Source organism: Schistosoma mansoni (assembly GCF_000237925.1).
Source record: "Schistosoma mansoni, WGS project CABG00000000 data, supercontig 0013, strain Puerto Rico, whole genome shotgun sequence".
Classification (NCBI taxonomy): domain Eukaryota; kingdom Metazoa; phylum Platyhelminthes; class Trematoda; order Strigeidida; family Schistosomatidae; genus Schistosoma; species Schistosoma mansoni.
Window position 1 is genome coordinate 2,927,493 of NW_017386025.1, and position 17,769 is coordinate 2,945,261.

General features: G+C 36.3%; 1 protein-coding gene across 1 annotated transcript; it reads right to left on the reverse strand.

Moving 5' to 3' along the window:
* Nucleotides 1-2,724: 2,724 nt before the first annotated feature.
* Smp_163540 (hypothetical protein) lies at nt 2,725-17,352 on the reverse strand (the record flags this gene model as incomplete). The annotated part of the gene is made up of 6 exons (XM_018790921.1): nt 2,725-3,021; nt 5,956-6,166; nt 8,116-8,217; nt 9,328-9,445; nt 14,140-14,757; nt 16,939-17,352. 6 exons carry the CDS (start codon nt 17,350-17,352, stop codon nt 2,880-2,882), a joined length of 1,605 nt encoding a protein of 534 aa, XP_018645932.1. The 3' UTR covers nt 2,725-2,879.
* Nucleotides 17,353-17,769: the final 417 nt, after the last annotated feature.

A 17,769-nucleotide genomic window follows, 5' to 3' on the forward strand; every position in this document is an offset into this window, starting at 1 on the left:
ATTTTACGTCACCACACTAATTCCACTTCACACATAATTTCAAAATAAAACCGCACGTACCAAAAACACAAGTAACTGATTCAAACGACTCAGAAGGAAAACTTAGACTTTGAGAGGAAGTGAGATATTTAATCTCGAAAATTAGTCACCGGTTGAAGGATGCGATAACCAATATCGATCTTACTAAACGTGTATATAGCAATATATATTCCTATGTCCTGCTCTAAAATGTTACTCCTCTCGACTGTAATGCGACATGTAGACTTTATAATTATTATAAGTGCAATAAAAGGTCATAACTCATTTTCCTTTATGTTCTTCTATGTGTAATCACACTTATTTCCGACATCTTGTGTTTACATGTAATGGTTGCGAATAGACTTTACTACTAATTGATTGATACCTACGTCACATTTGTTACTCAGACAAATGTTACCAACGTCGTCCCTTTATCTGCCTTATTGACTACGGCTTGTGATCAAGGATTAGAGTAGTTTAGCAATATCTTTCGCGGGCCTCTTACCCTGCGCGAAATAATTGGTCTGGGTTACGCCAAAAATATTACTGAATTAATACCACTCTCCGTGCTATCGATTCTTAACGCTTCGGTGGACATACAGTAACGGAGTGGTATCCCTCTTAAGTGACAACTAAAAAGGAACACTAAGTAACTTTCATTACATAATTGTTGTTATTATTTTGTATTATTTAACTTGGTTCCGTGTGTAATTTTTGCTGTTTCCCAAATTGTATGCCTCATTTCAGCCTTGCATATTAATATTTGATTTTGCATGGTATCGTTTAATTCGCATACCTTTATATCTCGATTAGGTTCTCGTACCAATCCACTACAAATTTTATGACGCCTACCCTCTCACTGAAACTATAATTTCAGGTTCACTCTCAGATTTTTTAAAGCCTGCTCCCTTTAGTGATACATTCGCATACCTCATAGTGAATTTATTAGGATCTTGATTAAATGCCTCAAACTCGATGGATGTACCACCATTCAGTAGACTTAACCCGCGTGTTTGGTTTACACAAGTTGAGAGCCAATTTCATTTTAAAAGGCCTCGAAACATTCTTTTGTACTGAAAATTCTCATAACAGAAATCTGAACAGAGGTATCTGACCTTATAGACAATTTCCATATATAGGAAGCCTATGAGAAGCTGAAGTAGTTTGTCGAACGTACCTCAGTACCATACAAGAAACAATTGGAGAGACTACTGAATGAGTGCCAGTTGGAGGATAGTCTCCGCTTTATAGATAGAAATATAGAAATTATTTGTTACAAATTCCACCCAGTACATAAAAGTGGCAACTACGCGATTGACATTCGTGATGACAGCTGTTAGTGATCAGTTGTTTAGTTATTGGTCATGAGAATTAGGAAGTTTACGTGTCATCCTTATGACTCTTTTCCCACAGAGCGGTTACGCAGGTAAGCGTGATTGTACGATGTGACTTGTGGTACCCTTACAACAGAACAGCACTTTGTTTGAAAAACAACAATGGACGCCTAAACCCTAAGATTTGTTCTCTCTCAAGTGATGGAACGGACGTCTTCTTAGCACGGATAGAACTCATAATCTACTTTTCTGACGAAGAAAACCGACATGTTAGGCCAAGGTGACTTATAATTTGTCAAGAAATGAAAATAGGACGCATCAATCCATACTACATATCAGAAGATAACCTGAACTGTTAATTTACTTCACTCATAGACCACTTCCTACTGGTCCACTCTGGTTGTCAATCGAATAGTTCAGTTGATTGCATCATGTAGTCAACACACTATCATGTCCTCATAGCTTGAACGACTAGATTTACATCCTTAGCTATAACATAAGGACATAATAAAGAGGAATTGTCTGTCTAGTGTGGCAATATAGCAAAACCGATTTCGAGGTTCGAAAGCCGCTCTCCAGACAACTATAAGACTATGTAGACCGAGTGTTTTTGACATGCTCTTGAGTGGCCCAAATTTTTTAGTGTAGTTAAGAATTAGCTACATTAAAACCTCTAAATTTCGACTTGCTAGAATAGATGCATTTCCAAAGATATTATTGTAAATCTTAGCTCCTCGGTTTAGTACGTGACCAGTTGTCAGTTAAAATGAGGGAAATGGATTTATTACAAGCCATCAAAGGTATGTCCGACTACTTGTTTGCTGACGATTGAGAGTGAATCTCTTTGGGCTGCGTCATCTCTTTGTAAACATACATTCCGATCTCACCATCAGTGTGCACTTCTTACACTGGGGATTATGATACGAGTAAGTTTTTCGTAGCATCTGATTACCAACGCTTGACAACGAATCGTGGCTTAGGCACAGATACCAAATGATGTGAAGCATGTATTCTGCAACCTCCTCTACTTGAATCCCATCAGGTAACAACGAATTAACGGCCAATACATTTATCAGAAAAGGTTGCCTGTTTTGAGAAGGTTTCACAAGTGATATGCAGCAAATATGATCCCCTACAGGTTTGTAAACAGATATAGAATCCAAGTGCTTGGAACTTTGAATTTGATTGATCCTATTTTCGAGTTGGACACATAAAACCAAAATAGTAGACTAATCTACGTCGGAAAAATAACCCTCAGACTTCCTATTTGCTTCCGATAGCAAGGATACTTCAAAAACCTGAGTTACGACCTTTTTTATTTTCTAGCTGTTATACGTATGATCGTTCGTTGGATAGCAGTAAAGTTCACAATTCAGATGTGAAGTACTCATTTACTTGTTAAAAGACCATTAACACTCAAGTCAATTATCTCAACCAAAATAGAATAAAGTATAGGTGATTTGTACAAAAGAATCATTTGAAAAACAGTATGGAGTCTCTCACACCAGATATATATTACAAAGAAATTCATTCATCAGCTGAAAACTGTTTGCATATGGATGACCAAATATGTTGTTTTACAAAGTCCCCCATTGATGTCAATTCAGTAATACCAAAATGACACGGTAAGTTCAAGTACGGATCACAATTACACATAAACTCGCCATTTCTAATAATAATAATAATAATAGTAGTAATAATAATAATGAAGAAATCCACTGGATTATTAATTTAAACATAATATATCTAGATTTGACTTTTGAATAAATTGACCAGTGCACATTTGTAGGTTGAGTTAACGTAACATATTGTTTCATAGTTATTTTTATTCTGAAATATCTAAGCCATTTTTTAAAATTTAATCGTTCACTGAATTAGTGATGAGTTAAAGGTGACTGAAAAATCGGTACGCCCTCAATCAGATTGATATACATATACCTCTAAAATTTAAATAATTAGTTCCCTCGATAAACTTTCGTAAAGTAAGAAATAAAGACATCGTAGCATAGAGTGCAGTATCCTAATACGTGGAGTGATTTATTAGTTCTCAACCGAAAAGTTTCTTATTTCGAATGACTTTATATATAAAGAGGGGGCTAATATTGACAAGAAATATGAAGCGTAAATGAAAATAGTACCGACTTTGTACAGCACAAACTGACACCACCATTCCTATGGTAGTTGATATAAGTTGGTCTAAATTTAAACTGTTAAATAAGTGGTTAGTAATAATGTTCATGTGTAGACCAGCGTTAAAGTATATCCACTACTGGTTTCTATGATTTCACGGCTGTTAAGAAAAAGGTTAGAAAGGTAAATAATAAAATGTGAAGAATCGGCCTCGTATAGTTTTGATGAGTTGTAGTGACCTACTTTTATGAACAGAACGAGATTAGCATAATGGAAACCATTATTATTATAACCAATAGTACCAGTGATTGTTTTACTGTACCTGTTTGTTTAAGTGTGCTAAAACTACACTTTTCCGTTGTTTTGTGACCTTGCACGAACTGTCGTACGCTCAGTAGTCTCGCCTGCAAACTTCGACACGATCTCGGTGTTATTTCAATACCACGAGATCGCCAACAAATAAATCTTACTACAACCTTCAACTGCCTTCTGATATTTGACCTTCGGAGGGGTCTAATTTAGCAACTGACATGTAGTTTTCCTGTGGTGGTGATCATAGTCAACTGTGACTCGACGCCTGCTACAGAGTATTAACTAAGCAGTTGCATTTGGTGTTTCCACTTAGTCCTAATTGTGAGTCGTTGTTTGACTTATTAAATGATGTTAAATTTTAACCGTTTATACATTACAAGTCAACCAGTTACACATCATATGATCATCAGTGACTGGCTCCAAAGGGTATTTCCTGGAGTTCTCGTTTGAAGCAGTGACCAATGGAGTTCAACCGGGTATGCTATGAGATAGTAACTCACTGAAGACAACGGTGGTCGGTTACTCAATCTCGTGGATTGGTTGAAGTCAGACATTAACACCGCTGGATGCCGGCTCAGTGGTCTAGAGGTTAAGCGCTCGCGCGCGAGACTGATAGGTCCTGGGTTCGAATCTCACGAGATGGGGTGGTGGATGCGCGCTGCATCTTTTGCTTTCACATTCAGGATTACAAGTTATGGCTTGCCTCGTGATGCAGCATGATGATTTCAACAATGTATGTCTTAACTACCCTAAGAGTCTTTACCTAATCGACTCTGCAGTTAAGAGCTGGTCTGTTGACTGCAACACCAGGATCCAACCGACGGATCTTGTGTTCCGTTCATAGACAACTGTTTAAAATACCTGTAACTTCATGATGATGGTTGTAGTAATTACCCAAGTTCTATCTACTTACAATAGAATTGTCTTGACGTTTGTATTAGGGATTCTGAATTTGATGTTGGCTGAAAGTTGCTTTTGAGCACCGTATGTTATTCAACCGTGAAAATGCTGTCCTTGCTTTGTCAATTCGTGTTTTCACATCTGCATCAAACCCTCCCTATTTATCGATGATACTGCCCAAGTACACGAAACTTTCCATCAGCCTCGTGACTTCCGAAGAATATCGGCTTTCACCATGAGGTGTAATAATCTTTCCGAATGAAGATCCCTCAACTCGGAGGGCAGAGTTTTAGTGGTTTAATCTGTTTACTCTGGTTAGCGTTTTTTACGAAGTTTGTTTCTCACGGGATAAAGTTTCTGACCCCATACCCAACCCTCTTCCTTTTTCCAAGTCTTGGGACCGGCAGTAACCCCAGAAATGCCACACGAGGAGTTAATATTGTATGGTATATATGAGGGCTATGTGCTTGAATGTGTGAAGGTACTTCGAGTCACTTAGCTGGTTTTCTGGCGTTTTTTTGATGTTTTGGAACGCAAGGGTGTATGTAAGCTTTCATTAGAGTGATACAATTAGTGGATTTACCATTAGAGGTGTAGACATAAAAGCACGAGGACTAAACTGTTTAACTTGATAGCCATATGCCTTTCAACTGTATGATATAATCATACAAATAAACAATAACAGACATACGAATATTTAAAAAAAGGTCTATTTTAGTCTTTAACATCGATGGAAAGATCTGAACAGCCAACAAAAAAAGAATTAAACCTCGCCTTATTGCATGAGCAAGTGACTATCTGGACTCAGTAGCTAGGTGGATAATGCGTTGGCATTTGAAGTGAAAGCTGCTGGGTTTCAGTCCCGGAGTGAATATTAACTATGGAATGTAGATATATCCATCTGAGTCGCACATAGAACGGAACGCGCATCCTGGACAGCACTGCTAGTAACCATCTATCTCTGCTTAAAATGATTATGGCTTAATGGAAACATCGAGGCAATCCACACAGGATGTACATAACCCAAAAGAGACTGGTCAATGGCAGTCCTGAACATCAATAGGAAGATCCAAGCAAACAATACAAATGGATTACAAATGTCTAAATGTTGACGAGAAAAAAACTAAATATATTACCAATCGATTTGGTGTTGTTTTTGAAGAATAACAAAACATGAATACTTCAACTTGGTATGATTCTTAGAAAATACATCACTTAAAATTGTTTAAGATACTAAAAGGCAAAGAAAGTATCAACTTACTCTGTTTTTGAGTCTTTAAATAAAGTTACTCGTACAACAGTCTCATAAGCCTGTGTCATAAACAGCAAAGCTTCGTAACAGTAATCCAAAGCAGTAGAAGAGGGTAGATTTGCATTATCAATCTTTGAGAGTGAATGAATAGGTGGGATATACTTAGGATCCATAAATAATATACATTTCGGTGGTAAAGTTTTGCCGCCTATTCCATAGACTAAAATACAATAAATAAGAAATGTGTGATATAAGAAGTACGTAGTTGAAATCTACATCAGCACAAACTTGATACTTTTTTTATGAGAAAAGGCTTGTTCGTTTAAATGTTGTACATATCTCTGTCTGAGCTTAGTGCCTGATTTTCTTTTTATAAAATGATCTCCAGATGTCATTTCATAACTTAAAAGACGTTTATCTATCAAGTTGGAATATACTAGTTACACCACGATTCTTATACAAACTGAAGTAATTAGTCAACATACACACGTACATAGCAGACGATTCCAGATAACTCAGACGCTTAAAATGATATCTTTAGAGAAATATACATTTCAATTCGCAGCTATCATCCATTAAATAAACGGAAAAATGACCCAAAGTGAAAGGTATGAAGAAAATAGCGAACATCGAAAACGGAGGGGATACCCTTAGCCAAATTAATCAATCTTGTGGCTTACACAACATGGAGTAACTTTAATTGGAAATCCACTGAAAACCAAGAAGCATTGGACAACTGTATCATACCAGTATGGGACTCCTTAGGAATTCCTATACAGACCCAAATGCTAAAAATTAACAATATGTTTACTAGTGACTAACTTTGAGAGGTGATTCCCGGAGTTTTAGTGAGAAACTGTGACTCGTGAAGTTGAACCATGTCGGCCGTGAGACAAACTTCATTAGTGGAAGGAGGTTATGATTATGCAATGTCGCAAACTGACGAGTTAAAATTCCAGATCGCTGGACCCTAACTTAGTGGTGAATCCTAAGGGGCTGCCACGGGATAATTCGACACATAATATTTCTCAGACTTTTTCATTTTTAGCTTAAAATTTACTGGTCAAATGATAAGTGGATTTACGGACAAAATATTATTGAAATGAAAACAAAGTACAGCAGAATTGGATGGAATGATAATATTTGTGAAATGTATACCATAGGGTACGAAACCAAATCAATGGATCTCATTCAAACAACCCTAATTAGTTTAGTGTCAACTAGTGTCTACACGATTCAATGAATCTCTCAGTCAACCAATGTATGAACATTATAAACTTGTTAAAATCTATCTGTAATACTGTTAGAGTCTTCCTTATTCAACCTGTTTACTTTTATTGCCTGGTATTTGACGGACACTACTAGACTGGTCCCCAAAATCGGAACACAGCTTAGACAGGAACGTAATTATATTCCAAAATAAACCAAGCTGAAACGGAATCACAGTAAAAAATGTTAGTATATCTATAATTTACAGACAAGAAGATCCTGGAGTTATCTGCTAGCACTGATTCACTAAAAACAGGTCAATCATAGTGTTCCAACATAATCCTGCATGGAATAGGCTCTAATCAAATCTATATTTTGCTAACAAACACGACGAGAAAAATAAACTTATGGAAATATATATCATCACTGCTTTCGGTTGGGCATTATTCCACCTTGGTGCGCGTCCTACAATTTGGAGTGCAGAGTTTACGTAAATAAACTTGAAAGTGACCTATCAGTCTGTTTGTATTACAAAATAATTCCATAGACTATTTGGTTTTTGAATCTAAAACAAACACAAAAATGTTAATATTACATTGAAACAACGGTGGTATTAGTTTATTGTTCAGTTACTTTTCTTATGTTGTTCAATCATCAAGTACAAGTTTCTAACTACTTAGCTTGTGAGGGCATATTTTGTATATTCTGGAAGACTAGTGAGACTAACAAGTTGGTCAAACTGAAATACATGAAGCCATTTTCGAAACTACGACCTATTTGGCTGGAATTCAAGTGCTTTAACTATTGAGATCACTTCGTTTTATGTCAGGTGATAAAATATCATAGTTATATTGACTTGATATGTAAGACAATTTTAATCAACCAGATTAAATATGTAAACTGATGTGAATTCAGTAATTTTTCTTCTTAAAAAATTCATTTAATCAACAATTCACTAACTTGGATTCATTCTAATAAATTTCCATATAGAATGCCAAGGTTCATAGAAAATTGAAGAAGGTAAAGGTGTGGAAACAACATTTGATTTGGATATATTATTGGCTAAAAAAGAATTCACAATAATAAGTAAATTAGTTATCGTATTCAATTGAAATACAACAGTCGGTATTTGTAGATAACATGGGTATAGTTAATAATAGCAAAAACAAACAACTAATAATAGGCTAACAATTGAAGAGATTGTATTGAACAATATGGAACGTTAAAGTACAATCACTTTGTTTTTCACTACAGTGAGTGAAGTCAACTTCAAATCACAAAAAACAAAAGAACACTAAATAGCTAATTCATTTTAAATTGGGATTCCCCGACATTTTCTAACATTAACTGAAAAGTGTAATTATTCCAATTTTCAGTGGATGCATAATGGTGAATCACAGACTGAGACGAAACATCTCATTAATGATTCACCAACTAGCTGATGTGAATCAATCTGTGAAGCTAACCACGTGTTTCATTCATTTCGTTATCAATTATTCATTAATTGTGTTGATTAGTTTATATTTTCCATACGGGACACAAATGTGGTTATTCACTTGACCCCACCTACTCAATGTAAGGAACTGGTGTATCTGGATATTTGACTTCTAATTCTCGTGCCTTCGTAGGGATAGATATTGAATTAAGTTCAAAAGAAGAATAGAATCTCTTAGATTGGACTTTAATAGACAGTCGCCCGTGTGCTCTTCTGTATACAGGTTTATGAGACAGAATATGTCAATGGTATGAGACTCTAAAGTTCTAGTTAGGACTTACTTATCGTGACGACTCAGTAGGACTACCCTGGCTATAAGTTATTTCTTTAGGTTCGGGCCTCGATCTACGGTAGGGTCGTGGATAAACACTGGAGAGGAGTTCCGTAAACAGAACGAAACACCTGTTCTATCGTTCCTAATTTCCAAAGGTTGTACGACTTAAGTCGACCGGTGATTTCAATACTATTTAGAAGTCCTAAATTGAAACAAAGCAGCTGTCTAACCAGTCCCCCTCAATTTTCAATAGTTCTTCAGTTGATGTTAGTCTTCAACTTCAATTTTATTGAGATGGTTTCATCAATATTGATTTACAATAAAGCGAGGAACATTTTTCTACATCATCTCACTAAAATTATTTCCAGGAAAAACTTGACCGAAAAAAGATTAACAAACTTACACAAATTCACACGATCATGAGGTGGTGGCACTTTTGTCACAGTATGGGGATTTATTGACTTCGGATCGGATGAACGAAGTGAGTGTAATTTCAACTCTAAATAAGATTCTATAACATCCTAAAACAAACATTAAATAATATTCAATAGAAAACTTTGTTAATTTATGAAATAGGAAGCTATGTGAAAATACAAGTAAACATCATTACAAACTTAATATCTGATTTTGTATTTTTATAAGGATCATTGTATTTCAATTCGCATAAAAAGCGGGTGTATAGTTTCCTTCTTTTAACCAAAAATATTATAACAATCATTTTCAGCTGAAATATTTGATATTATTAACGGGAAAAATGAATTTTGGCAATATAATCGGATATTTTGTTCATCAACACTATATTTAGACATAAATGTAACATTTCCTCAGGTATTTTGCTATCTTTGGTGTTGAATACGAGAATACTTAGTGTCAATTTGTAGGACAAAATCTTATTAAACCACTTTTTATAATTCGACCGAGATACATTGTTATATACTATAACTGCAGACATAACTGGTTACTTGCCATGTCGCAGGTGCATCCATTCTTTGTTTTCTCCCGAATTATCAGCTTCTGAATTCCTTATAATTTCTGTTTTTATTTCACTGACTCATATTTTCTCGAATCATATCTTCGATACCTAACCTTTCCTATTACCACTGATACTGTTGTTATCTCTACTACTCTGGAATTTCCCTTAAAAATTTCATCTCGCTGTGCTAATGTGGTATGGCAACTTGAACCGACATACATATGTACCAGGTTTTACTTTGAGGTTGACTGACTTTTGTATGACTGAACAAGGACTGATTTGGCTCGATGTAAAAAAGAAACTTAAGATAATAGATGAGAATTGATTCAAGCACTGACAATAGATCCACTACATCTTCAACTACTGATTCAGAGATTATATTAAAATTATAATATTGTTTACGATTTACTCAACTGGTCAATAAGTCAAATTCGATTAGACCGAACTAGTAGTAGTAGGCACTAATTAATCAATAATCTAGTGAATGTGTACATAATTTACAACGTTAATAGATTAATTGCTTTAACCAGTAAATTTAACTAAATTACTGAGTTACATTTCTGCTTCTTTCTAACCAAAACCGGAGTCAGCAAGAAGGTACCAGAGAACAACGATAAACATGTTCAGAACTCAAAAGAAGTGAAAAATAATCCCACTTGCCTTTGAGCTACCAATTTTTTTCAGAAGCAACTAAAGATAATAATCAAAATAAGTGATATATTTCTGAGTCTTTATTTTGTAAAACTAAGTGAATATGACATCTAGCATGAGATATAACCCCATACTGAGTTAATGGAAATTCTCGTACCTACAGAGAATAGATAAATTGGGATTTTAGACGATAACATTCACATAAACACCCACAAAACTGAACCAGATTAATTCACACTACTTGGTTTGTAGGACTTGGATCAACTTGTTTGTTCAGTGTATAATCTGTCAGTCAGTCAGTTACAACGTAGAACTTCGTACGTACGTACATCAGTTCGAGTTGCCATACCACATTAGCACAGAGATGAAGTTGTCGATTCAAATCCTATATTGGTAGAAGTAGTAAGAGTATAAGTATTATGTGAAAGATAAGGGTTTGAAGATGTTATTGAAGGAGTATAATACGGTGAAATAAATTTGGAAAGAGAAAAAGGATACGGACATGAAGAATTCAGATTAGAATTTGGTAGAACACAAAGAGTGCATGCACCTTCGCCATTGCAAACGATTTTGAGCCATGTCATTCAAGGTCTGTCAGTATCAAGTTGACAGTCCGCTTACTTACTACTATCTATTTTCTAGCAAATGTTAGACAATGGATTTTCGATAACAGACCAGTTACATCAGATGATTTCAAGTTTATGTGAATAATTATTCAGTTCTATGGTTTGTGAAGATTAGGTCAATTTGAAAAGAACTATCATGTCCCAGTGATTTTTGAATTAGGGACTTATAAACATTACCCCACACGAAACCCTCTAGTATCGAGGCGAGGATGATACTTTTAGATCATTAAGCCAGGACCTAATGGTTTACATTCTCGAATTAAGTTGACTTTTGAAACAGCGCAACGACTGCCTTGAGCGATGACGACTGTGCCTCATTATAGATATGATTAAACTCCACTAGTTGTGACTTCTTACTAGATCGTAGGGACTCTATTTCGAGAGTAGTGAGGATATAATTGTGGGAAAGTCACATGCTTATTATCTAATCCACATAGGTTTTTAGGATTTGTCGAAGCACTGCTCATTCTACTAAAATTTATGGCTAATAACGTAATAGGGAGTGTGAGGAAATCTAGTTTCTGAACAAGAATAAATGATCTGATAGTTATGAAACTATAGTCTACAGAAGCATCAGATAATGCTATAGATATATCGAAAACATAGGTGAGGAGCTTATCTCCATCATAAATAGACACTCAAGTCATATAATCAGTTGGTCACGAGCAATGGAGAACCTGGTATATGTATGGATCGACCCAAGTTGGAGAAACACATCAACACAATGAAACGACGTTAGCAATATGAACTTCACAACAACGCTATCAGTAGTAGTATGAAAAATTTGGCAGAGACGAATCGATAAAAATGAATTTATACACCAGGAAGTATACATTAATTTTGAAACCATGGATCTAAAGGAAGGCGAGTAGTGAATGTATCTCAGCCACTGTGATCGACTCTGAGCCATGTCATGCAAGTATATAACCAGATGTTACAGAAATCACGCGGACCCCAACCAGGTAGTCTGCACCTAACTATACGTCTCACGCTAAGAACTTTATGTCACCTTTTGGTCTGAAGTCCCCTGCCTTTATTTCAACTTAACCTTACGATAAACGTCACCCGTCAAGGTACACGGCGGTTGGCCAACCATAATACACGCCATTTTCACTTAAATCGATAAACATTCAATCTTATCAACCTAACCTGGTGCCCTGTATCTAAACTCGACGTTGTCCACTCGATGATCCCAAAATACGTGAGCAATGCCTTGAACACACACGATGAAATATGCTGGTAACCTATGAATGTTCTTTACATTTTACTGTTTAACAGCGATAAAGCAAACTAATTAGCAGCGTGGTCATCCTTTGGTTGGCAGACGTACATCTCGACGACGCTACGGGTGGCTCAAACTGGCAAAAGTCAAGCGAACTTTCTAAATCAAACATACCTAGCAACATAATGCAGAAGTACCACAATCCTATTCCCAAAAACCCATGCAGTAACCTACATAATTCAAAATGTTATTCAGTGACTTCATAGACTGCTGTCTGGTCACTCATTTAATAACGTGCTACCACTACAACACCTAAAAATAGGATGTCTGGTTATGTATACCTAAAATATGACTCACTATCCTTAGTTGGGATGCTCGAATTTACTACCGAAGTCACGACGCCTGAGACTAAAACAAGAAATAACCGTCATACTAATCAATCTTCACAAAAAATAGACGGATCCTTTGATACTTCATCCTTCAGTAGAACTCTAGACCCTGGATACAACCACGGTTCGCAACCAGTGATTCCTCAATTTCAAAACAGATTCGTAACATGAAGTGAGAATAGGTTATGTTAAGATCTCCACAGTATAACTTACTATAGCTACTGTTTATCTCCAAGGAGTTATTAACTAAGATGTTTAAGAACACATTCACAACTTGTATATAGTCCCATCTATAAGCTTGAATCAATACGAAAAAACTACGTAATATTCGCATTAACACTAAGATTCTCACTTCTGAATATCTGTTGTCCGACTTAGAGATTTATTCGTACTGAACTAAACCATCTAAAGGAGTGCAACAGATCATGAGGAATAGAAAGAATAGCATATAATGAGGGATAGGAATGCATCTAATAAAGAAAAGAGGTGCAGTGACTATACTGGGAAAACCAAGTGATACTGATTACAACTAGAAATTAACACGTTGATCTGGAATTTTTATTCTTTGCACATGATATCATAGTAGGATTCTCAGCGCGTAAATGCATACGCAACAAGCAACAATAAGATCAAGACGATTAACTACTAATAGGCGGACAAAATTTATACATTCACTCAAAGTGCAAAACAGACTGATTAAATACCATATTATTTATTACGAGCAGTGAACAGTGTAAAAGTATGAAAGTCAATAAACGTAACTATAAAAAACTGAGGATGAAGAAAACAATTGTTGGTAACGTTGATATCCTAGCGCAAGAAACGTTTTATGTTCAACAGCAGTGATGCAACTACTCAGATAAAGATGACGAAGACAATAAACCTGTGTCGAGTAAAAATTAGAATATAAAAGACTAGAGACAATATTTTTTAGTTAATGTATGTACATATATCTTTATAAGTCAGTATACAAAAGAGTAACAGACAAACAGATGCTCAAGTAATTTTATTCACATAAATCACGAATTAGAATATCTGTTTGAAAAGTTACATTAGGGCTAAACCACAGGAAAGAAGTAAAGAGTCAAAAGAATGTCACAATATCTGATGGAAAGATAAATGAATGAGATCGATCCAAATGTGAACATAAAAATATCAACAAACTGGTTAAATTGCCAGGATCGTTCTCAGTTTTGACATCTGGGAGTAAAATTCATTTCACTTACTATGTACACGGACAAAGGTGATCAGAAGTAGGTAACCTATCCGACCCCGATTAGGATAGTTATTTTTTACAATAAGGGCAATAATAAGTTTCTACATTTGCTTCACTGGGCTTTAATCCCACACACACTTGATGATACCATAGAGTACAACGATCACATTGAATCCAATCTATTGCTATATCTTGAGGCTGCTTGCATGGTCTAGCTGAACACTCTTCACTGTCATAATGAAACATATCACCTCCACCAGCATCATCTTCTGCATCGAAACCTCCAGATTTGCTGGATTTCCCAGAACGGCGTTTTTCTTTATTATGTGTATGACCGGGTTTTGTTCCACTAGACTTGCGTGAAACAGAATTAGAATGAGACTTTTTAATTTTGTCCGTACCGTTTGAACGTTTTTTGATAGTTTTGGAACCTGCAGAACTTAACCGTTTGTTGCTTGAACTATCATCGGGATCTTCATTGCTATCTTCATCATCCTCTTCATCTACCTTATGACGATTTGAACTAGCAGGCTTCTTGAATTTTTGACGGTTAGCTGTGCGTTGTGCACTTGAAGTTGTATTACTTCTAGGTCGTTTGGCATCCGTGGACTCATCACTAGACCCAATAGAATCATCTTCCCCATCAGAACGTTGAGTAGAGGACACTGTTGAACCTGGCTGAGCAGGATAAGACTTGCGTTTTTTGGTTGTTCCAGTTACAACATTTTCCTTAGTTGGGGAATCACTTAGCTCCACCTAGTAAAAATAGAATACAGTTAAGAAAAAACTGACATAGGAAAGTACACTAGTAAGAAATAGTAACTAACGAAATGAAGAGAACTATGTATCTAGTATCCGTAGTATAAAATTTTGTTATCAACTGAATGAGTAGTCACTGATTGTTAGCAACGGCGACTTACGCACTTATAAGTGTTTGTTTACGCTGCTACTTTTTTATAGAAAACTCAGACCCAAAAACACAAAGGACAATCGTCCTTAAAATTGAATAAGACATTGTTACCTTAAGTTAGCAGACACCATACTATTTTACCTGTGATGCTGTGTAATTCGCACTGTTGATTGACAAATGTTGACAGGCGAACTACATTAAGGAAAAGTCAGTCAGTCACAAAGTAGAACCCGCCATATCCCTTTAGCAAAGAGATAAGATTTTCAGATCAAATCTCAGAGCAGCATGTGCAGTAGCACTATGAGTGGTGCTTGAAAAGATTAGACACCGAAGATACGATTCAAGAGACTATGAATTGGTGAAATAAAAACACAAATTATGGATGATTCAGAAGTTAAGAATTTGGAGGAAGACAAAAAAAAGGTAGTTGGATCAGTGATTTAGAAATAGTTGTGTGAAGTAAAGAAGGTTTAACAAGACACCTAACTATCCGGGAAAAAGAAAAAACCCGACAGAGTCCAACTTTAAAATTAAACACTACAGAAATTAATATTTAAAACGCGATTACCGAGACAGGACTATAGTTTGTCCTTAACCATAACAAGCGGTGGCGAACACTGAAACAGGATAAAACTACCATGACTAGGATTGTAAGGAGGTAGCTTAATGATAGATCGCGAACTCTAAATCGGCTGTTTATTCACGTTTAGATAGTCATATAATATCACTGGCTTCAAAGATCAATACATGAAATCCGTACCCGTTAAGTGGGTCATACTAACTACCGAAGAAAGTAATATCTGTTGCAAAAGTTAAATAGTTTGCTTACACATTACAAAAACTACAAACCTAACAGAAGCAAAGTACAACTAGTCGGTCAAAGCAGGGAAACGGAACGTTCAACACGGAAAGCGTTATTCCAAACCATAATGAGACAATCTAAAAACTCTCGGTGAGAATCACGATGCCCTACTGAGTGGAGCTCTAAATAACTGATAATGAGAAATGACAAGACTAAATATCTTCTTTTTCCAACTTCCTTAAAGCACTAGTGTGTACCATATGAAACCACATTTGCACTAATCCTAAGACTCCTAAGAAATAGTAGAAATATGGTAACTACTCAATTTTCGAACCATATGAGCAAACTGATGCGCACCAACATGAAATCCATTCCCGACCGTATGATACACATATTGATTTGAACCTCGTCCTCCAAGACAAAGTTTGGACGGTCATCTAGCACAGTGACTTGTAACAAGTGTGAGCCCAATGAGCACGCACACATTAATACGGCATGTCATCGTCGGGAATCGGGGGCCCTTCTGAGAAATCGTCGTTAGCTGACTGTATTATGATGGGTGTAGTCTAGAAAAACGTGTTATCAACAGTAGATTAAGGGAACTTCTGAGGTCCTAAAAGTGATTGCTCGAAATCTTAATCACTCGCTAGGTTCATAATCGGTATTTCTATCACGAACTGGCATTAGTCATAACACAAGAATCCTAAGAGGCGTTATGCGTCATAAATGCCAACTCGTCATGACAGTGCTGACCATAACTGTAAGTCTTAGTTTCAAGTTCTAGTCTGAGTAACTGAGGTCATTTACTCATCATGTTTTTGGATTGAGCAGACGACAAAGTGCGTCAAAAAATTGATGCGGTCATTTAGTGAATCACTCAAGCACGCCTTCATGGTTCACTTTCACCATCAAAACCAATGCCCATTTCGGATTTTCTTCTGCGCAATATATTCCTCACTTGCACAACGTGAGAACGCTAATCTAACCGGATGGAACCGAAACGGCACTACCACTTTTTAGTCACTGGAAACGCTAGATATTGAGTTCAATTCAGTGAAGGGACCGATTATTTTGGAGCAGCGAGAACAGAACACTATGGACAAACACAACTCTACGATGGTCGTATTTATTCGGATGACGTAACGGGCAGACGACTACATTAAAACAGACAGGCTAAACGTCTGCTCTTGTATGAAAAACGAAGGCAATGTAATAATGGACTTACTCGATACTTCAAGTCGGAGTAAAAGAGAGCTACTGGCTCCCCAGGCTTAAGGTTTGCACCATTTAAATGCCCAAAACACACAATGTCTCCATGTTTTAGTGTTACTCCACCCATAACTCTTGTATAGTTGACGTAGGTTCCATTCATACTATGATCATAGAGAATTGAACCTCCTTTCGCCGAGCGTTCTATAGTTGCATGATTTCGTGATATCATTCGGCTGTTAATGCAGCTTTCAATTGGGTAGTCAGGGGGAATTTTCGTGTTAATACGTCCAATGCGGATTTCCTTTTGGCCAGGCTTCAATTCTATCTTTTTAGGACGATATTGGTCGCTTGAAGAACTGACACACCCAGCTTGTTCACGTTTGTCTTGATCTAAATCGCCAATCCATCTTAGAGTGACGGTACTCATTATGGGAAGAACATGTGAAGACCGATTCGCTGACCAGGACTGTTAAATTTATTTTAAAACCATCCACTTAAAATGTCTGCGAATGGAATATCAGTAAGCTAATTCTAACAATGATCGATGTAGAATAATTGGCGTTACAAATTTCAGGACCACGTCTTCGGTATTTTCATTTTAGATGATAACTATAATATATTCTTGTCCAGAAACGAACTCCAGCAAGTAGTCGATAAGTTTTGAATTATATTATTGTTGGCAGGAAATAGAAGACCGTTGATTGACGTTGATCAGTCTCTTGGTTGTAAGAAAAAGATTATAGGTACAGTGAGCCATAATTTTGGTTCCAAAAGACCCTGAAGGCTGATTCATTTGTTACTATTCTGAAGAGCACTCAAGAATTAAGAACTAGGATAGTTTCCC